This window comes from Dryas octopetala, chromosome 3, assembly GCF_963921425.1.
Source record: "Dryas octopetala chromosome 3, drDryOcto1.1, whole genome shotgun sequence".
Taxonomy (NCBI): Eukaryota; Viridiplantae; Streptophyta; class Magnoliopsida; order Rosales; family Rosaceae; genus Dryas; species Dryas octopetala.
The window spans coordinates 25,187,438-25,215,236 of NC_141368.1; the positions used below are offsets into that span (position 1 = coordinate 25,187,438).

At 35.3% G+C, this 27,799-nt stretch overlaps 1 protein-coding gene across 5 annotated transcripts; it reads left to right on the forward strand.

Moving 5' to 3' along the window:
• Positions 1-20: 20 nt before the first annotated feature.
• On the forward strand, positions 21-27,386 carry LOC147292010 (putative disease resistance RPP13-like protein 1). Of its 5 annotated transcripts, none has more exons than XR_015121065.1 (3): positions 21-95; positions 661-819; positions 1,573-2,468. XR_015121065.1 is itself a non-coding variant. In XM_086235292.1 (2 exons), exon 1 carries the CDS (start codon positions 21,724-21,726, stop codon positions 25,879-25,881), a length of 4,158 nt encoding a protein of 1,385 aa, XP_086091418.1. In that variant the 5' UTR covers positions 21,710-21,723; the 3' UTR covers positions 25,882-25,985; positions 27,119-27,386. The 5 variants fall into 5 exon arrangements, 2 of the variants coding, with proteins under 2 accessions (XP_086091418.1, XP_086091417.1); XR_015121064.1 differs by lacking the exon at positions 1,573-2,468 and adding an exon at positions 27,200-27,386 and having other exon boundaries at positions 27-164; XR_015121063.1 differs by having other exon boundaries at positions 27-164.
• The last annotated feature ends 413 nt before the right edge of the window (positions 27,387-27,799 follow it).

Here is a 27,799-nt window from a genome sequence, read left to right on the forward strand (position 1 = left end):
TAATTGTGTCTTATGATATTTCACATTCAGGGTGCTAAAGGATAGCAAAATGATCCAATATTCGAACCCAATCCAGATTACGCCAGATGCATTTGGTAATCTTTCTATTTACGGGAGCAAAATCACAATTGTTTTCACTGAAAGATGCTCCGATAGTTTACTAGGTAAGATTGCGTTGTTATTTGACTTCTCCCTTTGTGTTTATAATGTAAGGGAACTAGTGTTTATGATGAAATGAATAGTAGGATTTAAAAACAAGAAGGAACACATGTTTCCAGTGACATCACCAAGTATATTAATGATTACAAAATTGTAATTTTAAGCTTATATCTCCTATATCTAGAAAAGCATAATTTATTTCAATGTGACTAAATTTTCCTCCATCTATTATGTAATAACTAGATAAAGATCGAGCACCAAAAAAACTAAATAAATATCTAAGTTAAGAGTTTAACAAAAAGTTTCCTGGCCAAAAAAAAAAAAAAAAGGAGTTTAACAAAAAGTTGTAAGTTGCTCACGTTCTATTTTCTAATTTGATCTTTTAATTATATTTTTCTCATGTATGTGGCTATGTGTCGTGAAATTTTATTTTATTTTTTTGGTTTGTTTTAGCCTTTCTTTGTGTGTCTTAAAAGTGTCCCCATTTTCTATTTTGCACAGGGTCCCTTAAATCTCAGAAGTCAATCATCATTCTTCTTTCCAAGTGCAAAGGTGAACAGAAGTCAATCATCATTAGCCTTTCTTTGTGTTTCTTTGTGAACAGAAGTCAATCATCATTCTTCTTTCAGCAATCTATGTGTTCACGTCTTGAACATCCAAGTGAGTCTATTTCTTATGTCCTTGTCATCATCAAATAAACTTTATTTAGAAATTATTGTGGTAAAGGATTTGGAAAACTTGACACCTTACTCTATGGCCTGGCTAGTCAATTTTATTTTGGTAAACTTCACATTCTTACTCTATGGCCTGGCTAGTCAATAATAATAATAATAATAATAATAACCACATAATTAGTATCCACATTCTGGAAAACTTCATGTTCTTACCACAGGAGAGCAGACAATATCCTCTGTTTACTGAAATTTATACATATTTTATCTTTGTTTGAAGCAGCTGTTTGAGAGCAGTATAAAACCGTTGACAGCCGGTAATTAGTCGCATTGACTATCCCTTATGTATAGATACAAAGAGTAACATTTTTCTCACTTTCATGTCAACATCTGAGCATTTATTTTCTATCGCAGATTGCTAGTCATCATTATTGACCACCAATGAGGTACTTTAGAATGTGTTGGCCATGTAAATAAGGGGACTTTTCTTTTTTCTGATTAATTGTAAAATTCGAGTTTTAATTACTATCATGTGTCAAGGGCGTCTAAGCTTTATCATTTCACTTTCTAGGACAGGTTTTTTTTTTTCCCCTTTTGATTTAATACACCATCCAAACAGAGAAAGATAGGCTCTGCCTCTAAGTATATGATATATCCATGTATTTTAGATATTTGTCTTTGGATTTCATACTTATTTTGCACATGATGAATATCATATGGTTTCTCTCATTTGCTCATGCAGCTTGCCTTGTTTCATAGAAAATGTGCTTGCTATTTGTTACTGCACAAATGATCGATTTCTTCCCAAAGCAACATATGTTAGGATTGTGGCTCAAAACAAGCAACAAAGGAACGAAGAATCAAGAAACAGCACAGGCTCATCGATCTGCCTTCTTAGCGATCTATCTGCGTCCCAGAAATTTGTGAGGCGCAAGCATCCTGAGACTGATGTGCATGTGTTGTGGGGATGTGCTGGGGTAGCTGCTGTTTGGTTTAATTACCCGCTTGGATTAATGGTATGGTCCCATCAGGAGATGTCTTTAGGTGCTTGGCTATGTGAATTACTGGGTATCCTTTCATCCGAGCAGATGGAGTTTTTCCAGGTTTTATTATGGTATATTTGGCACTCTAGGAATATATTGGTGTGGAGGCAAGGTTCTTTTGATCCTCTTTCGATTGCTCGCCAAGCCCAGTCGCTATGTGTTGATTTTAAGCCTGCTAACACCTCTTATAGTCAAGCCCACTGCAGAACTGTTCCCCATTGGCTTTGTCCTAGCCTGAGCTTTTTATAAACTCAATCTCGGTGGCGCCTACCATGCTGATAGCAATGCTGGAGGTGTGGGGGTGGTCATTGGAGATAGTGGCGGGCAGAACATGTAGAGGCATTGGCAACTCGTGAGGGTTTACTGCTGCTCGAAGCAGCGCCGCCACAGGTTGATGATTTTTCTCTTTCGGGCAGACTGGTTGAGGACATTATTTAATTTTCTTATTTCTTCTCTTAGGGTTCTCCTCTTTACTTATATTCCACGAGTTTCAGATTCCATCCTCTGGCATGATGAGCCTCCTTTGTTCATTCAGGATGCTCTTCTAGATGATTTATGTAATTCTTCTTGAGCTTAATAAAATTCCGTTTCATTTAAAAAAAAAAAAAAAACATTTTTACCAATTCTTTTACCAACTTATGTGGCATGTTTTGACTTGGCTAACACATTTTAGAAAAACCAAATTAAGAAAATAAGAATGAAAAAGAAAATGCATGTTTGTTGTAAATATAGTATGTGGTATGACTGTACACGTGTGTGTTGTGTGGCTGTCCACTAAGTCAATAAGTCGGTTGCCGAGAGTCCATCTTTGCCTATAAATAGGCAACCTTATTAATGAAATTGATACAAATAGAGAACTCTGCTTCTCCTTCTCTTCTCTCTGTCTCATCTCTGTGTAATATTATTCTCACAGTTAACCAACAAAACCAATAAATTCACAACACGTTATCGGCACGAACTCTAACCAAGAGCTTCGAGTTCTCACCGTGTCTGATATCTCACTGACTCACTCTCATACTATCCATCTCCATCTCCCTATCTCTCTCTTAATTTCTGCCCAGAATAAAAGGAGGAAAGATATATATATATATATCGGCCAGAAAAGAAAAGGAGGAAAGATATATATATATATATATATATAAAGAGGAGATTATCTTCTTTTGCCTTTATTTATTGTGTGGACTAGGGGTGTGAATGGGTCGGGTCGGTTGCATATCGGCCAAACAACCGACCCGATCCAACAAGGCCGATAATGCAATTTTGACAACCAACAACCGACCCACTTATTATAGGTCGGTTGCCGATAAGGCTGATATGGCCAATATAGCCGATATAGGTGGGTTAGTTGAAATTATTAGATCAATATTTGATCAATTTCAAAACCAACATCCGAATCAACTTTGATGAGTCGGTTGGTATTATCGGCCTGACTTAGTGGGTCGGTCGTTGGTAGAATTATCGGCTAACTGATAATGGGTCAGTTGGCCGATAATGGCTGGTAAAACCGACCCATTCCCACCCCTGGTGTGGACCTCTGTCCTATAGCCTGTGCCTCCTTTTATCTGTTTTGGTCTGTTATGACTCAAAGGGTGCTATGCACCAAACAGAGGCAATACATAGATGAAAAAGTTGAGGGCCTGAAGTTTCTCAACCGGTGTATAATCGATTAAGGACCTGAAAATCCTTAGATCATGCTAACATTGTTTGTGGACCAGAAGTTTCTCAATCCTATGAAATTGATTAAGGATTTAGAGATCCTTATTATATAATCAAATCAGCGTGGTATCAGAGCCAAACCACTATGATTTGAATCCTCTTTGTATAAAGATTCTTTTAATCAGTATGAGTTTTTAGCTAAAACCACACACATACTTGTGTCATGTTGATGTCGTTTTTACTTTTAAAAGTCAATAATTCAGATAAAAGGAATTACTTGAAAAATAGAACAGGGGTTGTTTTTATTTTCACGAACATGGGTTTTCTCCCAAATCCATCAAACCTCAAAACTCATTCAAATCAAATGATTTTTTCGATCTGGCTTGTTTTGTTATTCCTTTGATGTTTGTCGATTATTGATGTGGGTTTTTCTGCGCCCTTCTTCACTAATCGAAAGTATGAGTCAATTCAGTTTGTACTTGATGAGTTGTTATTTTCATTGAATAGTTTATAGCCTTTATTCCGCTGTGCTTAGTTTCCTTCTCCTTTGTTTTGATATAAAAATTTGTCTTGATTCTGCGAATTGAGTTGATTTTGGGCCATATATCTAACTGCATGTTTAATTCTATTTGAAGATTGTTTGATTACCAGTTACTTGTACAAACTAGGATGCATCGATACGGGTACGGCACCGATACGTGACACCACACCGATACGCAATACGACAAATTTTTATAAAATAAGAGCATCGATACGGCTCCGATACGGATATTAAAACAATATATATAAACTTTAAAAAAAAAAATCAAATATCATATAAACCCAATACTATTCAGATTTTAGAGTTATAAAAAAAACAAATAGAGCCAACCCAACTATGCAAGCTAACCAGATTACTCAATGCAACTATGCAAGCAGCAAGCTAACCTCCACGACAGCGACACAGATCGCGACGATGATGGCTGCTCGAAAACAGGTTTCTCAGCTTCCTTTTCTATTTTGCACATGGATAGTGATAGTTGTGTTGAATACTTAAATTAGGGCTCTAATGATCTGATCTTTGTAAAGTTTCTAAAATTGCGATTAGACCCCCCCATTTTTACAAAAAAACTTGAAAAGGAACAAATAAGTAGAGCATGCTTTGGATACGTATCGAGTAGTCAAAGTCAACAAATACGTATAGCATGCTTTGGATACGCGTATCCCCGTATCTAGTGCGTATCGGTGCTATCATGGTATTCGATATGGCATACCTTAAAAAATTGGCATATCGATCGGTGCTTCCTAGTGTACAAATAATTGAAACAATTGATTTATGTGGAACTGTTTTCCTATATTGCATGTTTGACTATTGCACTTCATATTAAACAATATTGTTTCATCCGCATGTGCAAATTGGTTAAACATTTTAATTACAGGAAACATGAATTCATTTAAGTTTTGGATGAGGATTCAAGGAGAATTGTTAAATTTCTTGCCAAAGTGGGTAATTTAGCAATTTTCTTAAAAGCCAAAACATTGTGATCCTAAGTTATGAACAACATGTTAATTTCCCAAAGGAAATTGTTAATTGTCTGGTTTGATCTAGGATTAGTATATTACAGCTGGGAGTATGTTATGTCTTTGATGATTCCTTCTTGGTCAAAGGTGTGGGAATTGTCTTATGATATAATATTCTTTTGGTTGGTGATATAATTTATATACGCATTGGTGTAATTCTGTTTTAGCTAGCTTGTTATATTTCTTGCCCAAAGGTGAAATACAACAATGCATAAGTTTCAGATTCAAGAACAATATTCAGTCAAAATTTGTTCTTGTCTTTTTATGATTAAGTTTATATTACTAATGAGTTTTTATTTATCTCATCAGTTGTTAGCTCCCCCGTCAATTAATTTTTCCTCAATTGAGACTCTCACTCGTAATAATTACAAGAAATGGAAACAAGACTTGCAGATTGTTCTAGGGCTCATTGCATGGATCTCAACTTGGCTTTAAGAGATGATCAGCCTACAGCTCTAACTGACCATAGCACTGCTGCCCAGAGAAAGTACCATGAAAATGGGAGAAGGCTAATAGAATGGCCTTAATGATCATGAAAAAGTCAATGTCAGACACCATTAGAAGAGGTATACCGACTAATGACAATGCCAAGGCTTTTCTTGTTGTTGTTGGAGACAAGTTTAAAGAGTCTGAGAAAGCAGAGACAGGTGCACTGATGCATTCATTGTCTACAATGATGTATGATGGTGAGGGTAGTGTAAGGGAGTATATTCTACAGCTTGTTGACATTGCCAATAAGCTGCAGAATCTGGAGGTACAGATTTCCAATCCCTTTTTGGTGTATACTGTTTTGAACTCACTGCCACCTAAGTTTGATCAGTTAAAGCTGTCATATAATACTCAAAAGGACAAATGGGATGTGAATGAAGTGATTGCACAGTGTGCACAAGAGGAAGATCGTCTCAATTAAGGAAAAGCTGAAATGGTCAACCTTGTTATTTCTCCACAAGGCAAAAAGAAAGGCAACTCTACTTCTGGTACAAAGCCTACTAGTATGCCTGGTAAAAATATTCATTCTCCTGCTAAAGGATCTCATAATCTTAAAGCTATCAAAACTGAAATTGTTAAACCTAGAGCTGTTAAGTGTTACTTCTGCAAAAAGTTGGGTCATGTCAAGAAAGATTGTGAAAAATTCAAGAAATGGCTTTTAAAGAAAGGTACTAAATTTTGTTTGTTTTGAATCAAATTTAATTGAAGTTCACACAAATTCTTGGTGGTTTGACTCTGGTTGTTCTGTGCATATAACTAATTCCTTATAGGGCTTCAGCAACCAGAGAACAACAAGAAGTGATGACCATCAAGTGTTTGTGGGAAATGGAACTAGAGTGCATGTTGAATCAATAGGATCAGTCAAGCTTAGATTATGTTCTGGTTTTGTTTTAGATCTTGAAAATGTCCTTTATGTACCTTCTATGAGAAGGAATTTAATTTATGTTTCAAATTTAGTCAAGTATGGATTTTCTTTCATTGTAGACAATGTCAGTGTAAGAATGTTTCAGAGAAATAAATTTGATGTACTGCTGGGTACTGCTTTTCTAAATCATGGTTTATGGCAATTTCGATGTTCTTACATTAATGACTGCTTGAATGTTGAATGTTCTGGTACAAAGAGAATGCTCATCAATGAAAATTCTTCTATGCTTTGGCATAAAAGATTAGGGCATATTTCCAAAGAAAGACTAGAACGTTTAATAAAAGAAAATATTCTGCACAAACTTGATTTTTCAGATTTCAAAACTTGTGTTGATTGCATAAAGGGAAAACTAACTAATTCTAGAAAGTTAGGTTCCACTCGTAGTCAACATTTGCTAGAAATCATTCATACCGATGTTTGTGGTCCATTTCCTCACAAAACTATATGTGGAAATAATTACTTTGTCACCTTTATTGATGATTTTTCACATTATGCTTATCTATTTTTGATTTCTGATAAATCTTTAGTTCTTGACTGTTTTAAGATTTTTAAACTAGAAGTTGAAAAACAGTTAGATAAGCAATTAATGTTGTGAAATCGGATAGGGGAGGTGAATATTTTGGCAGGTATACAGAGGTTGGACAGCAGAAGGGGCCATTTGCCTTATTCCTGCAAAATAATGGAATAATTGCAACACCTGGGACACCTCAACAAAATGGTGTGGCTGAAAGGCGTAACAGGACTCTTAAAGACATGGTAAGGAGTATAATAAGTAAAACTTCACTACCACATTTTCTTTGGGGAGAAGCAATTTTAACTGCCAACTATATATTGAATAGAGTTCCTAGTAAATCAGTACCAAAAACACCTTTCGAGCTATGGGTTGGTAAGAAGCCTAGTTTAATGCACTTACACGTATGGGGCTGCAAGGCAGAAGCACGGGTTTATAACCCACATGAAAAGAAACTAGATCCCAGAACTGTTAGCTGCATTTTTGTTGGTTATCCACCCAAGAGTAAGGGCTTTCGGTTTTATAGTTCTCACCTACATACTAGAATCATTGAAACTCACAATGCACGTTTTCTTGAGGATGATGTTGCAGGTGATGCAAGTGTCACAAATAATTTCAATTTTGAAGAGGAAGAAATTGTTTTAGCACTTGCCATTAATTCCATGGTTTGTGAGCTACCATTAAGTGCAGCTGCAGTAGTAGAAGATCAAGTTATTATCCAGAATCAACCTGATGCACCATAAGTATTAATTCCTACTCCACCCACCACAGAATAGCCGGCTATAGAAGTTCCTAGAAGGCAGTCACAAAGACAAAGAAAACCTGCCATTTCCGCTGATTATGTTGTATATTTGCAAGAGACAGAGTATGCTGGGGAAGATGAAGACCCAATTACTTACAAGGATGCAATTCAGAGCTCGCAAGAGACAGAGTATGCTGGACGTCAAAACCGTCTTCCTAAACTGTGATTTCCAAGAAGACATTTATATGATGCAGCCGCCTGGTTTTGTTGAAAGGGGGAAATAGAGTTCAGTTTGCAAGCTCAACAAGTCTATTTACGGACTTAAACAGGCTTCTCGTCAATGGTATCTCAAATTTGATGAAATAGTCACTGGTTTCGGTTTTACAGAGAATAAATTTGATGAGTGCATTCATTTAAAGGTCAGTGGTTCAAGATTTATTTTTCTTGTCTTGTACGTTGATGATATTTTATTGGCCAGCAATGACTTATCTCTCTTAAAAGACACCAAGAACATGCTTTCTCAGAATTTTGAAATGAAGGATATGGGGGAAGCCTCATATGTACTTGGTATTGAGATTTCAAGAGATAGATCCAGAAAACTTTTGGGTCTATCTCAAAGGGCATATGTTGAAAGGATCTTGAGCAGGTTCAACATGCAAAACTACTCGGGTGGTGAGGTTCCCATCAGCAAGGGTGATAATTTCAACAAGGAGCAATGCCCGAAAAATGAAATTGAGAAAAGTTCAATGCTAGACAAGCCTTATGCGTCTCTTGTAGGCAGTCTCATGTATGCTCAGGTTTGTACTAGACCTGATTTAGCCTTAGCTGTAAGTGTTTTAGGCCGATTTCAATCAAACCCAAGACTGCATCATTGGATTGCTGGTAAAAAGGTGCTTAGATATTTGCAGAGAACCAAGCATTACATGCTTGCTTATGGAAAAACAGAGAAACTTGAGGTTACTGGATTCATTGATTCAAACTTGGCAGGTTGTAAAGATGATGGAAAATCTACTTCTGATTCTCTATTCTTCTTAGCAGGTGGCGTTGTTTCATGGAAAAGTGCAAAGCAAGGATCAATAGCCACATCCACTATGGAGGCTGAATTCATTGCTTGTTATGAAGCTACTAGACAAGCCATCTGCTTGAAGAACTTCATAAGTGAGATAAAGGTTGTAGATTCGATTTCCAAACCAATGAAGATCTATTGTGACAATCTAGCTACAGTTTTCTTCTCCAAAAACAACAAGAGAACTTCTGCATTAAGACTAATGGATGTGAAATACCTATTGGTTAGAGACAAAATAAAGGAAGGACAGATTGTGGTTGAACATATTGACACTAAGTCAATGGTTGCTGATCCGCTTACTAACCCTCTACCTGTGGGAGTTTTCAAGGGGCACGTCAATCAAATGAGAGTTATAGAATCATTTGATGCGGCTGTTTTGTGGGAGCAAGCTCTCTAAGTTAAGTTTGCTTCTTATTTTTCTAAATTTCCTTCTATGAAAGTTTTTTTATGCTCATTTGAATAATAATAATAACTTCAACGTTGTATTGTTGAATTATATCTTGACTAAAACTCAAGTTAATTCTGTTGAGTTTTAATTAGAAATAAAGCAAGGTTTGTAATAATTCACAATTGTTAGTTCATGTGAATTGCCTTGTTTATTTGAGAGCTTCAATTTGAAGCATTTGGCGGTCTCTTTTGGAGCCATAAAGCTGGACCAGAAACGTGGGAGTTAACTGTAAGTTTCTTTCATGTTGCTTTTCACACTTAGTTTTTTTTGCCATGTGTATTTAATTTATGTTGCTAGTAATCATAGAGTGAGGGTGTAGCTATTAATCTTACACTAAGTTTTCTATGGTTTTGTTTCATGAATTAATTAAGGCCGGCATATTGGGTTTAATTAGTTTGGCAAACTCAAGTGATCACCAAGGAGTTCCGCTTGCTTACAATTGAGAATATGTAGCATCACTATTCCACGCCCAAGTGGGAGAATGTTAGACTTTGTATTAGGCTGTTATAGTGTTGCACGGCATATCCTTTAGTTGTGGGTTAAGTGGAACTAAAGTCAATAAACATAATTGACTGAATACCCTATAAAGATGGACATTATTGTTGTAGTGTGGATAAGTTTGACTGAGTACTTGACTGGCTGCCGCTATCCCTTAATAGGTGGGATGTGGTTAAGCTGAGTGTATATAAATTTGGGTCCCTGTACTTGAGATAATCATGCTTAATATTCAGTTCTTGTTACCTATTGACAAGTTTTAAGCTCTCAGTATACTAAAAGTACAGAAGATTCAATCCTTTGATTTGCAATTGTCAAAATGGCTTCATCAGGTAGAATTTAATTGTTGTTCTTGCTCTTATTACTTTTGATTGATTAATTGATATGAGTGATTCAATTTCAAGTGGGTTGACTGATTATGCAAGCTACTGCTTACAATCAGGACCAGAAGTTACTTGATAAATGGAAACTCATGAGTTTAATCAAAAACTTGAAGTTTCTTGATTTCTTTATCAGAGACAGAAGTCTTCATGAATTTGTCTACCTTAATTTTATTGGTATATTTGAGATTGGGACCTTCTCCCAATTTTCGACTGGAAGAGGTCGGGAAGGTGAGTTCGGATCGGCAGCGAAGTCAAATATTTTAGCCCTCGGCCATTTACCAACATCTACTATAGAGTCAAGTTCTTGGGAGTTTGGCAACTGACCCTTCTGTCTTATTGATATAAAACATTTTGAGTGATCGGATCGGGGAGGCTTGCGGATGAGGTCAGCTAAACCGATCATGTAAATGAGTAGACATTGTCCAAGTGTAAAACAGTTGTGTTTAGAGAGTTTGATAGGACAACATTTGGATCCGAGCCGAACTGAAGATGCCTAGAAAAGATAATCTCTTGACTTTTGAGGAACTTTTGATGTCGGTTCGGATAGTCCAGTGTCACCTGAAGGTCGGTGCTGAACCCAAGTATGCGCACTGTTGTTTGCTGAGCTGGCATGATGATATGGACAACTTGGTCTGACCAAATTGACTGTTGAAAAGTCAGAACAGAAAGTGGGGCCCTATGTGCCACGTGTTAGATTCCAATTGATTGTTGAATCCATGTGGATTTATAGTAATCTATTGGTACTACTTAAAACTACTTAGCATCCTAACTTCTAAATAATCCATAAGTCAGTTACTAAATGAAAGAAACTACCCTTATAAAAGGCAATTGCCAATTGGGTAATCTTAAAAACATTTGAAACTTAAAAGACATACATGTTTGTTCATACATGTGGGACGAAGATAAGGATGGTAATTGACAACTAAAGTGTTGTAAATGATACATGACACATGGTTTATGTTGTTGTGTCTGATGTGGTGAATACGTACTTTTTTGGAGTACTATGTTCGTCGGGATTAAGCTTATCAAATTCCACATCAATTTTAGCCTTGTGCAATAACAAAATTTATTAGTTAATGCAAAAAAAACAAAATTTGTTAGTCAACTCTCTTTCATGAAATGAATGTAAAACTTACCCGTGCAGCTTGAGAGGCTGAATCAACCTGTTGAGCTCATTTTAATATATAATTTTTACCCTTAATCTTACTTTTTTGTCTATGCCTTTTAGCAATTTTTAGTGTTTTTAATTCTTATTTTTGTTATTTAGTTAATTAGTGGGTTTTATTAGTTTCTGTCTTAAATCTTAAAATTTAATAAATTGTATTTAACTATCTATTAGATTTTATTTTTAATTTTGTAGGCTTAATTAAAGAAAATGAAAAGCCCAAAACAAATAAAGGAAGAAGAACAAGCCCAGCCCAAGTGGAGAGGATGAAGCCCAAAAAAAGAAGCAGCCGGCCCAGTCCACATCTTGAGGTAGCCGAAGAGTCACAACGCCACCGCCCAAATCAAATTGCCTTTGATTAATATTGGCTCCAGCCAATACCACAGTGCCACGTAGCCATCATGTCTTCCGCCCAGCAAAGCTTCTAGCCAATTCTTATTGATTAATCAACCTATCAGCCAACAGGACGATGACACGTGGCCAGCCCATTTCCTTCCGCCTAGCACACAGCCTCCCTTCATTTTGATTAATCAAACCCATGTGATGCCAGCCACAAGCCAAGCTCTCCAGCCGTGAGCCGCCTTCCCTCTCTCCCTCTCTCTCACGTTTTCCCATAAGCCAAGTCACCACAGCGCAAGCCAGCCGCCCCTCTTCCTTCCGCCCATCAATATGCTTTATTAATCAAGCATTCAACCAATCAGCAGGCGACACGTGTCCCACCTTCCAGATTTCCCCAGCTGCTTCCGCCTCTCAGCACCTCTCTCTCTTACTGTCGTAACAGCTGATCCTCCCCCCTCTCATATTTTCTAGCCCTAATATTTGTCTATAAATAAAAATATTTAGTCCCCTCTTCATATCTTTTAGTCTAGAATTTAATTTTCTGCCTTTTATAGTATTCTCCTAGGATTTCTCTTTCAAGCCATTTGGCTATGATATTTGAGAGAGAATAGGAATGTAACTCTCTTACAATTTTAATTAATGAAAGTTTAATATTATGTCTCTCTTCTCTCTTCTCCTAATCCTCTATTTACTTTATGTCATTTATTTTATGTAGTCCTTTACTTTATTGTTAGTAGTGTTATTTATATTATTGCTCTTTAAATTCCATGCTCATTTACTTCTTTCTTTAATATTATGTCTCTCTTCTATCTTCTCTAATTCTAATTCTCTATTTACTTTATGCCATTTATTTTATGTAGTCCTTTACTTTATTGTTAGTAGTGTTATTTATTTTATTGCTCTTTAAATTCTATGTTCATTTACTTCTTTCTTTATTTTTATTTAAGATATAAGATCATGGGTGGTCACTAAACCCCCTTACCAAGATAAGGGGGAAGCACCACCATGAATATTATTAAATGAGGTCTTTATGTAAATTTTCCCCTTGTTTAAGATCTTACAAGCTTTAGATTTTGATATTAAAATGAGAAAGAGATTCCCTTTCACCCATAATGTCATATATTTTGGGTAGTTAGATCCTTTTTCTACATTTTAGCTTTATGATTAATTGTTTTAAACACAAACGTTTTTGAACTCTAGTTGTTCCTTAGTTTTGGTTCACTTGAGTTGCTTAAAATTTGTACTTTCTAAGCAAAATCAAGATCTACCATATAAATCTTTAATTCTTGTGCTTAATTCATATTTATCTTTGTAAGAGGGCATCAAGTGACTCTTGGGTGCCCTCCTTTTTGGGAAAATTAATAAAAATCTCATTTAATATGTTCATAAGTGGTGTGGAACCCTAAACCTTGGTTCTTATACCATTGTTTAGTTTCTAAAACCAAAAAATTGTTATTTTCCTTTCTAGATTTAACTATTTCAATTCTTGCACCTTTATTTACCTTAATCTCTTTCCATCTACTTTATTTGCTTTTTAATTTAGTTGCATTTTATTTTAATTTGACTCACAAACCAACAAAATTTCCAAACTAGATTAGCTTTAAATTAATTTAAGTTTAAGCTTAGTGTATCGTTTTTTTTATCACTCCTTGAGGTTCGACCTCGTTAATATACTACTAGACTCGTATATTTGCGAGTAAATAAAATTTTACAACAAACCCATGTATTTTCTTTCTAGGACTTATCTGCAATATCAAACATAGTAATACGCAGTCGAGGATACATGAATCAATCGTTATGGGGTCAAGATTAAGAAGCTCACGAATATTTATTTTGGGTCTGAACATTGCGACCGAGCAAGGGGCATCGCCTTCAGGGTTCAGGCTTCGTTTCTGCCTTCTAAGTTTTGGGTCTAGGTCTCCCCTTTGGGTCTCTCTTTTACTTAGTTTGTTTTAAATTAACTTGCCAAAACAACGACGTCGTTTTGGCAAGTTAAGAATTCAAAAAAATAAAAAAACTCATATGCAGATCACGTGACTCACCATTTCTTCTTCCTTTCTCTGGTCTTTTTTTCTCTTTCAGACATAAACACAAACACTTTGCCTGCAACCTTGCCTCTACAACTGCCACCAAGACCCAAGCTTCATGGGGTCAAAAATTTTCCTCAAGCCTAGCATTTCAGGGTTCATGGGGTCAATTGACCCCAACCTGGATCCGCCCCTAGTAATACAATTAATCCAGTTCATGGCCATGTTCGAGTTCCAAATAAAACAAAAACACGCTTCATTACCTATTTCACTCATCTCATGTCAAATTCAAAAGTAATAGCTTAAAACCGATCTGGATATATGTAATATGGATAGTTTCATACAAATTTCAAAGTTGTTGGAATTATGCAGTGGCTATTTCATGAATCACAACTGATTACCTTGGTGCAGTATTATAAGATAAGAGTGGTGTTATTCGCACCCACATGTCTCATTTCCACACTTCTCTTTTTAAAAAAATTTAATTATAATTTTCTTCTTTTATAAATTTACTAAAAATGACATACTAACAGAAAAAAAAAAAAAAAAAAAACAAAAAACAGAGTGCTAAGAGTATAGAAACATGGATCCACCACTTTCAACACTTTCTTTTACAAAATTGTAAGGATCTAATTGAGCCATAGATGAACTTCTAACCACTGCACCCATTGCCTACCAACTTCAGCAAGAATATTTGTCTTTTCATTGATTTAGGATGATTTAAAAGTTCAATTGAAATCGAGTATTACTTGTTTCATCCAATTTGATTGGACAATCATTTTGAAGAGAAGATCTTTTCTATTCTTCATAAGAGATGAATAAGAGTTTATAATGATATTCTCAAGGTAATTAAACTCAAACTTAATTATTTCATCATTGTACGATGTAAATTGCAATGAATTCATATATAATTAATCTTACAACCTAATTACAAGCTAATTAATCTCATGGAAAAATTATTAGCCAGATCTGATTCCTCCAATGTTATTAACGTTTGAGCAGACAAAGCTCAACTTAATTTGTTTATAAGCTCGACTATCTTTCTTCTTCATGGTTAATTGGATCCTTAAATATTGCAAGCAAAACCATCAAAGAGTCTTGTGAGTTTGTGATATGCAGGGGGCGTCTTCTCCTTGTAACATCTTAGAATTACCCCTTTTTTCGGAGATCATCAATTCTACCGTAAAGGATGAGGAGGTCAATTAGGACAGGGGAAAAGGAAGAAGAAGGTGAAGGAGATGGAAGGGATAGAGGCAATTTGGGAATAATGGATCCACCACTTTCAACACTGTCTTTTACAAAATTGTAAGAATCTAATTGAGCCATGGATGAACTTCTAACCACTGCACCCATTCCTACCAACTTCGGCAAGAATATTTGTCTTTTCACTGATTTAGGATGATTTACAAGTTCAATTGAAATCGAGTATTACTTGTTTCATCCAATTTGATTGGACAATCATTTTGAAGAGAAGATCTTTTCTATTCTTCATACGAGGTGAATCATAGTTTATAATGATATTCTCAAGGTAATTAAGCTCAAAATTAATTATTGCATCATTGTACGATGTAAATTACAATGAATTCATATTAATTAATCTTACAAGCTAATTAATCTCATGGAAAAATTATTAGCCTGATATGATTCCTCCTATGTTATTGATGTTTGAGCAGACAAAACTCAACTTAATTTGTTCATAAGCTCGACTATCTTTCTTCTTCATTGTTAATTGGATCCTTAATTGGAAGCAAAATCATCAAAGAGTCTTGTGAGTTTGTGATCTGCAGGGGACGTCTTCTCCTTGTAACATATTAGAATCACCCCTTTTTTTGGAGATCATGAGTTCTGCCGTGGAGGAGGAGGAGGTCAATTAGGACAGGGGAAAGGAAAGAAGAAGGTGAAGGAGATGGAAGAGATAGGGGCAATTTGGGAATAATGGGGGTGTGATGAATAAATTTTTTTTTTTTTTACAAAAAATTTGGGGGTTTGAAAATAAGGTGGATGGGCAAATAGGAATGGGGGTGGCAATAGTGCCACTCTAAGATAATTAGAATTCTATAACATATATGCATATTTTAACATCGAGAATACATAATTTTTTGTCATTCTTGAGTGTAAACAAGTTATTACTTTCGATTTTAAATAAATTTTCATGTTGGGTGCAAAATGTTATAAGTTTGCAAACAATATGAAACACATAGACCAAATGCATAATTTTGAAAGCACGAGGATTAAATCTATTTTCGAAGTAAAGTACAGGGACCAAAATCGTTTTTTTTTCCATTAACGATAGATCGATTTTGGTCCTTATGTTTTACCCCGAAAACAAATTTGGTCATCTGGTTTAAAAACTTCGCATTTGGTCATTATGTTTATATTTTTTGCAATCTTAGTACAATTTTAACATACCTCAAATTCTCTTTTTCTAATTTTTTTCTTTTAAATAGTTGTTAGAAATATAAAACTTAAAAATTAAGATTAAAAAAAACTCCATTAATATATTAGTCCATCCTAACAAACCAACTAGTTAGGTTTTTTAGGAGAAAAATAAATAGTTAATACTTAGTTAATTCATAGCCTCCACCCATTTTTGTGGTTATTTCATAACCCCTGTTTTTCTTAAATATTTGCCTAAGAAACAACTAAGATTAAACAACAACTAAGGAGGTATCAATTAATTCTAAAAATGCTGGAGGTTTTGAAATAACGCTACTACTAATTGGGGGTTATTAATTAATTATTGACTAAACTATGAAACCCCAAATTCCCAAATTCTAACAGCAACCAATATTTGACTTATTAATCTGTTCACATCTATGAATAATTAGTGATAGCTTCATTTTTTTGGCCATATTTGTGACTGCTTGAATGATGCGTATGACAACGAATGCTCACCAAACAAATAGAATAAGAACCTTAGAAACTATATATATGATCAATATTGATCTAACATTCTAACCTAATACATAAATTTAAGAAAGTCTTAGTCTACCAATATATGAATTATTAGTGACAGCTTGAAAACATAAAAGAGGATTAAATTAAATTTTCGGAAATGACATAATTGGTCTATATAAAATTAATAGCAAAAATCATGACCACACGAAAATACAAGTCATGTTCCTTGAACCGGTACAAAGCTATGACAGGGTTCCTAATGTTCTATAATGAAAAATCAAGCTTAAGATTACACATGATGATCAATATCCTGTACGTTTTGTGTTTGATGTTGTCTGTTAAAGTCTCATTTTCTCTCCACTGTATGACACCCTCATGACCTGATGTCGATCTTATCAGTTGGCAGCTGCCTTGCTTTGCTTCTAAATAAGTTATTATTTTTAAAGTCTGTTGACTTTAGATACCAAATTATAATGTTTTTTCATTTTAAATATCAAAATATTTATGTTATTTTACTTTAAATACTAAATTTTAGTTTAGGTACCAACTTTAATAAACATGGTTATATTAAGCTGTGACTGTCTAACAGTCATAACTTTTTTATTGATTTGTTGTTTTTTTAATATTTGCAAGGCTTAAATTTTAATGTTTAGTCTTTGGGTTATAGGATTGCATCCCTAAGCCTAAATCAAAAGCATTAAACGCTTACAAATTTTGAAGTTTTATGAATTTGAAACAATTACAACTGTAAGTTTGACAGTCACAACTGTATAGCAAACTGATTTGTGACGTAATCCAAAATGTCTTGCTCTAAATGAGTACCTAAAAAATTAATGATATTTGATATTTAATCATAATATTTTATTATTTTTATTTGCCAGGATAAATGAATTATTAATTATTTTAAAAAAATGATTTTAGTCCCGGTTTTTATCTCGAAAACAAATCTAGTCCATGTGGTTTAAAAATTTCACATTTGGTTCCCGTATTTTCATAACTAGTAACTTGTTTAAACTTATGAATTTACTTAATAATGATCGAAAATCATATATGTCATCTTTAATTTGATTTTCAAACAAAAATTTAAAGAAATCTAAAACTAAAAATTCAAACTCTAAAAATTTTTTGAGCCGCAATTATTTTACCAATAAATATGAAAACAAAAATTGAAATTACTTAGTAAACTCCGATGTCATAAAATGGTCAGCTCCCCTATCAAAACATGAAATTGAAAGAGAAACTTCAAGGAAACCCCAAATCAATGTACAAAATAATATAATATATATGAGGTCGCAAGTGGAACAAGCGGTGACTAATTCATCGCCTCCAAGGCTGACCCAACCAGTAGCAATAGAAAAAATTATAAAGAATAGTATATGACTAATGAGTCTTGATATAGCTCAAGCTTTCACAGAACAACTCTTTACTTTGATTCTTGGTTTTCTATTTTCTTAAACACTCTTACGATTTGATTGCTTCCTTTCAAGAAAAACAAGAAACTATCAAACCAATGACATATTGGAAGAGAAACTTCAAGGAAACTCTCAATCAATGTACAAAATAATATATGACTACCTAATAAGGTCGCAAGTGAACAGGCGGAGACTAATTCATCTTATAATATGACCTCCACCCAACAAGTAGCAATAGAAAAAAGTATATAACAATGAATTTCACATTTGGTACCGTATTTAATTTCATAACTAATAACTTGTTTAAACTTAGGAGTTTACTAAAAATGACCAAAATTTATATATATAACAATGAATTTGATTTTCAAACAAAAATTTAAAGAAATCCAAAACTTAAAATTCAAACCCTATAAATTTTGTGTGCCTATACGAAAACAAAAATTGAAATTAGTGTTATAAAACTCATAAGATGAGATCTTTCAATCCTCCAACCAAAGTTTTCTTGAAAACAAATGAATAATGTATCCTAAAATTACAATTTGGGAAAAATTTACAAACATGATACATACTTTAATAGTTGATTCGTGTTAATAAAGAAGACATACTTTTATTTTATTTCAGGACATTAATTTTGATTTGTGTTAATGAAGGACACATACTTTTATTTTATGTCAACTAAGAACCCTGTTTTATCTCAACTTTTATCCGACATTGGACCCATCAAAACTCCACCAAACTTAGCAAACTTATACTTTGTTTAAAGCTATGCATCTCCTCTTTATAACCATATAAAAATCTCTCAAATCAGACATCTACAATTTCAAATAATTGGCCCAAAAGTATGGTACCCGAAGCCGTCTAATCGGACATCTAGGAAAAAATTTGGAAAATCGGATAGTTTCGGATACCCTACTTTGGGGCCAATTATCTGAAGTTGTAGAGATCCGATTTGAGTGATCTTTATATGGTTGTAACGAGAAGATGCATATCTTTAAACCCAGTATAATTTTTCTGAATTTGGTGAAGTTTTGATGGGTCCAACATCAGGCCAAAGTTGAGATAAAAACTGAAAAAAAAATATGGTCCTTAATTGATAGAAAATGAAAGTATGTGTCCTTCATTAACACAAATCAAAATTAATACCCTGAAATGAAACAATCATCAAAATATGTGATGTGTCATGTTTGTAAATTTTTCCTTAAAATTTTGAGTTTTGTTAAAATTATCTTAAAATTGCAAAAAACATAAAACACAATAATCAAATGCGAAATTTTGAAACCATATAAACCAATTTTGTTTCGGGATAAAATATAAAGACCAAAATTTTTTGTTTTTTTTTTCATTAAATTAAAATCAGCTCCCCTGTCATGGCACAAAAAAAGTCAACTCCCCTGTCATTGGCCAAAAAAACAAAAAAAGTCTGCTCCCCTGTGATTGGCCAATAAAATGAAAGTCAGCTCCCCTGTCAGTGTCATATATTTTCAAAATCATATAACGATTAGAAGAGGTCCTGACAAGTAACAAGTAACAATCAGAAAAAGTGTATAATTAGAATTTGTGGACAAACATGTGGCTTTCAAAAGATTGAATATATCTTCAATTCAGATATAAAATCCAGAAAGCAAAACGAACACCAAGTTGGATTTTTTTTGTTTCTAATCCAAAAAAGATTACAATAGTCCAATCCAACGACGAACACAAAAATTAGAAGCCAATAAATAATGTTACAGAGGGTCAATATTGGAATGTTACATTTTCATATTCAAAAATAATTAAAACAACAGGAAAGATAGATGGGAAACCTTGAAGCTGGGCAATATTCATTCCCCTCTGCGTGTATTGAATTTTCTCTTACATGTAATTTCCTAATTGACTTGTTTTTTTTTAAATAAAAAATAAAAACATATGCTGATATAGAGTTTTGACCTATCAAACCAATGACATATTGGAAGAGAAACTTCAAGGAAACATGTACAAAATAATATATGACTAATAAGGTCGCAAGTGAACAGGCGGAGACTAATTCATCTTTATAATATGACCTCCACCCAACAAGTAGCAATAGAAAAAAGAAAAAAGAATATGCGGATACAAATAGAGGGATTAAGAAAAAAGTATTGTGATCTCCAGGCAACCGGGACCTGTTTGAAGGTTTCAAGTATTTTGGAGTTGAGACTGCAAATAGAGGGATTAATGAAAGGATTAGGAAAGCTTAAAAATATGGACCTTAGTGGTTGTGAGGAACTAACATCTAAATGGGAAAATGAGAACAGATTATTGCATCACCTGATTTCTCTTCGTAGTTTGATAATTCGTGGCAAGTCTCACTTTGTTTGATTTCACTTCAACAGCTTCGCATATATAACTGCCCAAGTCTAATTTCTTTTCAAGAGCTTGGTTTGCCACCTTCTCTTAAAAAAATAAAGATTGATGGCTGCAATTCTCTTGTGTATTTTTCAAGATACCATAGATCCCCAAATCTAAGAGAAACAACGTATATTTGAATGCACAAATTTGAAATCGTTAGTGGAGGAAGAAGAGGTGGAGGGTCCTTCTTCTTCTTTTAATTGTTCTTATTTTGGTCATGTACTTTACAAATATATTATTGCAATTCAAGAACACGTTAGCATCTTCACTCATTAAATTGTCAAATTTGTTGCGCTTTTTGTCATGCATTTTACAAACTATTGGAATTTTGGTCTTGTATTTAACAAACCGTTAGTGATGCAATGATTAATTTCACAAATTAATGGACAAAAATGCTAATATGTTATTGAATTGCAACAATTGTTAAAGTGTAGGACTAAAATCAGAACAATTGAAACTATAAGAATTAAAGTAAAACTTAACTCAAACTATAAGGACTAAAAATGAACTTTAGCCTTTTTCTTCTTTCAGGCTACTGTAGAAATGTGGAATGATAAAGAACCTTTTTTTTTTTTTGTGCCTTTTCTTTTTGAATCTGCTTGATATAAGCGTTGATACTTTTGGATTGGGTTTTGATGGTGTAAGGAAGCTATTATCAATTTCCCCACACACACACACACACACATATTACATATATAAGACTCACAAAAGCCATGGAGATCAGGTAGAAACCAATATCGGCAACCATAAAATAAAACTATGAAACCCCAAATTCCCAACTTCTATCAGCAACCAATATTTGACTTATTAATTATAATCTGTTCACGTCTATGAATAATTAGTAATAGCTTCATTTTTTTGGTCATATTTGTGACCGCTTGAATGATGTGCATGACAACGAATACTCACCAAACAAATAGAACAAAAACTTTAGATATGACATATATGATCAATATTGATCTAACCTAATAAATAAAGAATTTAAGAAAGACTTGGTCTACCAATATATGAATTATTAGTGAGAGCTTGAAAACATAAAAGAGGATTAAATTAAATTTTTGGAAACGACATAATTGGTATATATAAAATTAATGGCAAAAATCATGACCCCACTAAAATATTGCAATATACAAATATATCTTGCTGGCAATTATAAAGAATTGTATATCCCTACACAATTCAAGAGGATCTTTATGTCCATCACGAGCCCACATGCTCTACCCCACTGTGTGCACATTTGAGTCTTGATATTGCTCAAGCTTTCACAGAAAAACACTCTTTACTTGTTTTGATTCTTGGCTTTGCATTCTCTCAAACACTGTTTCAACTTTGTATTCTTGGCTTCCTTAATTTCGACAAACGAAACTATGGGAGAGATCTTTCTTGCGGCATTCATTCAGGTGCTGGTTGACCGGTTGGCGCCTCGGGAGATCCTGAGCTACTTTGGCAGCGTAGGAGGCGTTGGCAAAAAGCTGGAGAAATGGAGGGCAACATTGTCTGCAATTGGAGCAGTGCTGTGTGATGCAGAGGAGAAGCAACTAACCGACCAGTCTGTGCAGCTCTGGCTGGATGATCTCAAAGACTTGGCTTATGATGTGGAGGACATACTCTACAAGTTTTCCACTGAGCGGTTACGACGCAAGATCAAGGAGCAGAATCGAACTGGCCTAAGTAAGGTACGTGGCCTCCTTCCTAAAGTTAAATTCAACTTTAGCATCAACTCTGAAATTGAGAGGATTTCTGATCGATTACGAGAAATATCCGAACAAAAAGACTCGCTCGGTTTAAAATATATTCAAGTTCCCAGCTCTACTAAGGCACGGAAAATGGCACTCCCACCCAGTTCCTCGCTACCAGATGGACCCGTGATTGGAAGGGATGAAGACAAGAAGCAGATTCTTCAATTGTTGTCACGAAATGAGCCCAATTGTACCAACAATTTTCATGTAATTGCCATTGTTGGTATGCCAGGACTCGGAAAGACAGCACTTGCAGGACATGTCTTCAGAGATGCTCCAGTGGAACAATTTAACCCAAAAGTATGGGTATCTGTGTCTGATGACTTCAACATTGTAAGAGTGACAAAGACTATTCTTCAATCAATCACATCCCAGCATTGTGCTATAGAGGAATTGAATCAGGTTCAGGATTATCTGAGTAAGGAGTTAAAAGGTAAGAAGTTTTTAATTGTCTTAGATGATGTTTGGAGAACATGTGACTATGACATGTGGACAAAACTGCAGTCCCCCTTTGGTATTGGAGCACCAGGAAGTAAGATAATGGTGACTACACGTGATGAAAAAGTTGCAAAAATGATGGGAGCCACTGAAATTCATAATTTGGAGACTCTATCAAATGAAGATTGCTTGAAAGTATTTGAGCAACATGCATTCTTGAATGTTGGAAGACCACCAAATTTTGAGTTACTTCAGCACAAAATCATTACAAAATGCAATGGGTTGCCTTTGGCTGCAAGGACACTTGGTGGTCTTTTACGTTCTGAAGAAACTGACAAATGGGAAGAAATATTGAGCAGTAAATTATGGAGTCTATTAGATCAAAGTAATATACTCCCAGTATTAAAATTGAGCTATCACTATCTCTCTTCAAATTTGAAGAGGTGCTTTGCCTATTGCTCAATACTTCCAAATGACTATGAATTTGAGGAGAATCAGTTAATCCTTCTATGGATGGCAGAGGGCTTGCTTCAACAGCCGGAAGGAAGAAAACAAATGGAAGATATAGGTGGTGACTATTTTGGGGAGCTACTTTCTAGGTCATTATTTCAGAAATCAATCAAAAATAGTTCACTATATGTAATGCATGATCTTGTTAGTGATTTGGCACGTTGGGCTGCAGGAGAAACATGTTTTAGATTGGAGGACAAACCAGATGCTACATGCTCTTCAAAGACTCGTCACTCGTCTTACATTTCTGGTCACTATGATGGGGTTAAAAGATTTGAGGCAATCTCTGAAGTCAAACGTTTGCGTACTTTCCTTCCGCTTACACTTTCGTATAATCCGCGCAATTATTTGACTAGTAGGGTTACTCTTGATTTATTGCCGAACCTGCAATACTTGAGAGGGCTCTCTTTGAATGGATATCAAATAAATGAGTTGCCAAACTCAATCGGTAAATTGAAGCATCTACGGTATCTTGATCTATCTCATACATTAATAATGAGTTTGCCTGAATCAATAAGCACCCTCTACAACTTGCAGACACTGATATTAGAAAATTGTTCTAAATTGAAGGCACTGCCTGCAAACATGAGGAATTTGACTAATTTACGTCATCTCAACAATTCAGATGTGCCTTTACTGGAAGGAATGCCTCTGCAACTAAGTCAGTTGACTAATCTGCAAACGTTGCCTAATTTTGTTGTGGGCAAAGGTAGTGAATCAGGGGTAAGAGAGATAGGGCCCCTATTGCTTCTTCGAGGGACATTGCGCCTTTCAAACTTGGAGAATGTGATTGATCCGGAGGATGGAAGGCAGGCATACTTAAGTAGCAAGGAAGGGCTTCATGCATTGCAATTGGAATGGAGTGAGACAAGAGAAAAAGAAGCAGTGGTGCTTGACTTGTTAAAACCTCATAAAAAGCTCAAAGAGCTCACCATCAAGGGTTATTGTGGTTTGCAACTTTCAACATGGATTGGAGATCCTTTATTCTCTAACATTGTGCTTGTAAGGTTAGAGAATTGTAATAATTGTCGATTTTTGCCCCCACTTGGACAATTGCCTTCTCTTAGAGAACTTTTTATAAGAGAAATGTTTGGGGTGGAAAGTGTGGGTGATGAATTCTATGGAGAGGGTAGCTTGTCTTTTCCAGTATTGGAGACTCTTGAATTTGAGGATATGCAACAATGGAAGGACTGGTTTCCTTGCAAAACGGATCAAGGAATCGAAGTTTTCCCTTCCTTGAAAATTCTTTCCATTAAAAGATGTTCCAAATTGGAGGGTACATTACCGGAAAACCTTGATTCACTAAGAAGTCTTGAGATTGATGAATGTGGCCAATTGGTGGTTCCAATTGCCAACTATAAACAACTTTTTGAATTAGACGTCGAAAATTGCAAAGGGGTGGTCTATAGAAGTGAGATTGACTTTGAGTTACTGGAGCACATTGGTCTTTACAATATTTCAAAGTTGACACTTGAAACTGAGGGATTCATGGGAGGATTAAGCAATGTTAAAGAGTTGGTGATTATTAGTAGTGAGGAACTATCTTCATGGGAGATTGAGGATAGATTAATGCAACACATGATTTCTCTTGGTAGTTTGTGTATTGAAAGGAACTCTCAACTCCTTCAATTTCATCACCTGACATCACTTCGATTTCTCAGGATAATTAGATGCCCAAGTCTCGTTTCTTTTTCAGAAGCTTGTTTGCCACCTTCTATTGAATCTATAGAGATCCAGCAGTGCAATTCTCTGAAGTATTTTGCAAGATATCAGATACCCCCAGGTTTAAGAAGATTAAAGATAAGAGATTGCAAAAATTTGAAATTATTAGTGGGGGAGGAGGTTGAGGATTCTTCATCATCTTTTTCTGCTTCTCCGTATTTGGGAGAGGAATCTTGTCTTGAGCATTTGGAGATAGAGGAGTGTCCATCTCTCATGTCCTTTTCATTCAGATGCCAACTACCCCGAACGCTTAAACACCTTGACATATGGGATTGTGAACAACTGGATTCGATAAGCAATAGGTTCCACGATCACACTTGTCTTGAAACAATTGATATAGAAAATTGTGCAAATCTGAAATCCTTACCGGAGGGCCTATGCCACCTCTCCAATTTGGAAAGTTTAGTTGTTAAGGCTTGTGGAAGTCTTGTTTCCTTCCCGAGAGGAGGGTTGCCAACAAGACCCTCCAATCTGACGTGGATAAGTATCGTCGGTTGCGATAAATTGGAAGGCCTCCCCAAAGGCATGGATAAGCACAACCTCACCTCTCTTCAGCACTTGACGATCGGTTTCTTTGAAGGTTTAGCGTCGATTCTAGAAGAGGGTCTTCCCCCAAACCTAGTCTATCTTAGCATTGTGAGTCCCAAGAGTTGTAAGCCACTCTCGGAGTGGGGGTTGCAGTTGAACAGACTCGCCTCTCTTCAAAAGTTGTGGATTGGGAGTGTAGATGATGATCATCTGGTGTCCTTTCCACCAGAGGGGATGCTGCTCCCTAAATCTCTCATTAAACTCCAGATTTGGGATTTCCCAAATCTGAGACGCCTATCCAGCACCTCTCTTGAATCTCTCACCTCTCTTGAATCTCTTGAAATCAATTACTGTCCAAAGCTAGCATGCATTCCAGAGGAGAGTCTGCCTCTTTCACTTACACAACTTTCTATCGAGGACTGTCCGTTGCTAGAAAAGAGATACAAAGCAGGTGGAAAAGCACGATACTGGTCCAAAATAGCACACATCCCTTACATACGTATTCAAGACTCAAATCCAGGTATTTTGAGAGAAAATCCAAATTTTTTTTTGCTTTTTCTATGTATTACTTATTTAAGTTATTTCTAACTTTTGTCATAATTGTGTCTTATTATATTTCACATTCAGAGTGCTAAAAGATAGCAAAATGATCCAACATTCGAACCCAATCCAGATTACGCCAGATGCATTTGGTAATCTTTCTATTTACCGGAGCAAAATCACAATTGTTTTCACTGAAAGATGCTCCGATAGTTCACTAGATAAGATTGCGTTGTTATTTGACTTCCCCCTTTGATATTTTATGACTTCTCCCTTTACTATTTTAATAGATAAGATTGCGTTGTTATTTTATGCTCTTTTAATTTATCAGATCCGATTGTGTTGTTAATGAATTGTCCATTTCATATCCTATATCTTTGAGAAAAAGATTTAAAAAGAGGGAGGTTGTCGGAGCGCCCTTGAATTCTTTCATTCATGTCAATTCTCTTAAAAGACTGCAGTATATCAATATACATGATATGCATGATATGTAAGTATATCATTCTACTATATGTAAGTTTTGGGATATGCGCGCTTCAGATGTTTTGATATGTATGGTGTTTTGTCTTCACATGATAGCTTGCATATAAGCATTTACTTTGATGTCTGTAGAGACTGTAGTGAAAGGAATTTTGTGTTTATAATTTATGACGAAATGAATAGTAGGTTTTAAAAACAAGAAGGAACACATGTTTCCAGTGACATCACCAAGTATATTAATGATTACAAAATTGTAATTTCAAGCTTATATCTCCTATATCTAGAAAAGGATAATTTATATCAATGTGTCTAAACTTTCCTCCATATGTAATAACTAGATAAAGATCGAGCACCGAAAAAACTAAATAAAGATCTAAATTGACTATCCCTTATGTATAGATACAAAGAGTAACATTTTTCTCACTTTCATGTCAACATCTGAGCATTTATTTTCTATCGCAGATTGCCAGTCATCATTATTGACCACCAATAAGGGGACTTTAGAATGTGTTGGCCATGTAAATAAGGGGACTTTTCTTTTTTCTGATTAATTGTAAAATTCGAGTTTTAATTACTATCATGTGTCAAGGGCCTCTAAGCTTTATCATTTCACTTTCTAGGACAGGTTTTTTCTTTTCCCCTTTTGATTTAATACACTAAGTATATGATAGGCTCCAAACAGAGAAAGATAGGCTCTGCCACTAAGTATATGATATATCCATGTATTTTAGATAATTGTTTTTGGATTTCGTACTTATTTTGCACATGATGAATATCATATGGTTTCTCTCATTTGCTCATGCAGCTTGCCTTGTTTCATAGAAAATGTGCTTGCTATTTGTTACTGCACAAATGATCGATGTCTTCCCAAAGCAACATATGTTAGGATTGCAGCTCAAAACAAGCAACAAAGGAACGAAGAATCAAGAAACAGCACAGGCTGATCGATCTGCCTTCTTAGCAATCTATCTGCGTCCCAGAAATTTGTGAGGCTCAAGCATCCTGAGACTGATGTGCATGTGTTGTGGGGATGTGCTGGGGTAGCTGCTGTTTGGTTTAATTACCCGCTTGGATTAATGGTATGGTCCCATCAGGAGATGTCTTTAGGTGCTTGGCTATGTGAATTATTGGGTGTCCTTTCATCCGAGCAGATGGAGTTTTTCCAGGTTTTATTATGGTATATTTGGCACTTTAGGAATATATTGGTGTGGAGGCAAGGTTCTTTTGATCCTCTTTCGATTGCTCGCCAAGCCCAGTCGCCATGTGTTGATTTTAAGCCTGCTAACACCTCTTATAGTCAAGCCCACTGCAGAACTGTTCCCCATTGGCTTTGTCCTAGCCTGAGCTTTTTATAAACTCAATTTCGGTGGCGCCTACCATGCTGATGGCAATGCTGGAGGTGTGGGGGTGGTCATTGGAGATAGTGGGGGTTTTTTTGTGGCGGGCAGAACATGTAGAGGCGTTGGCAACTCGTGAGGGTTTACTG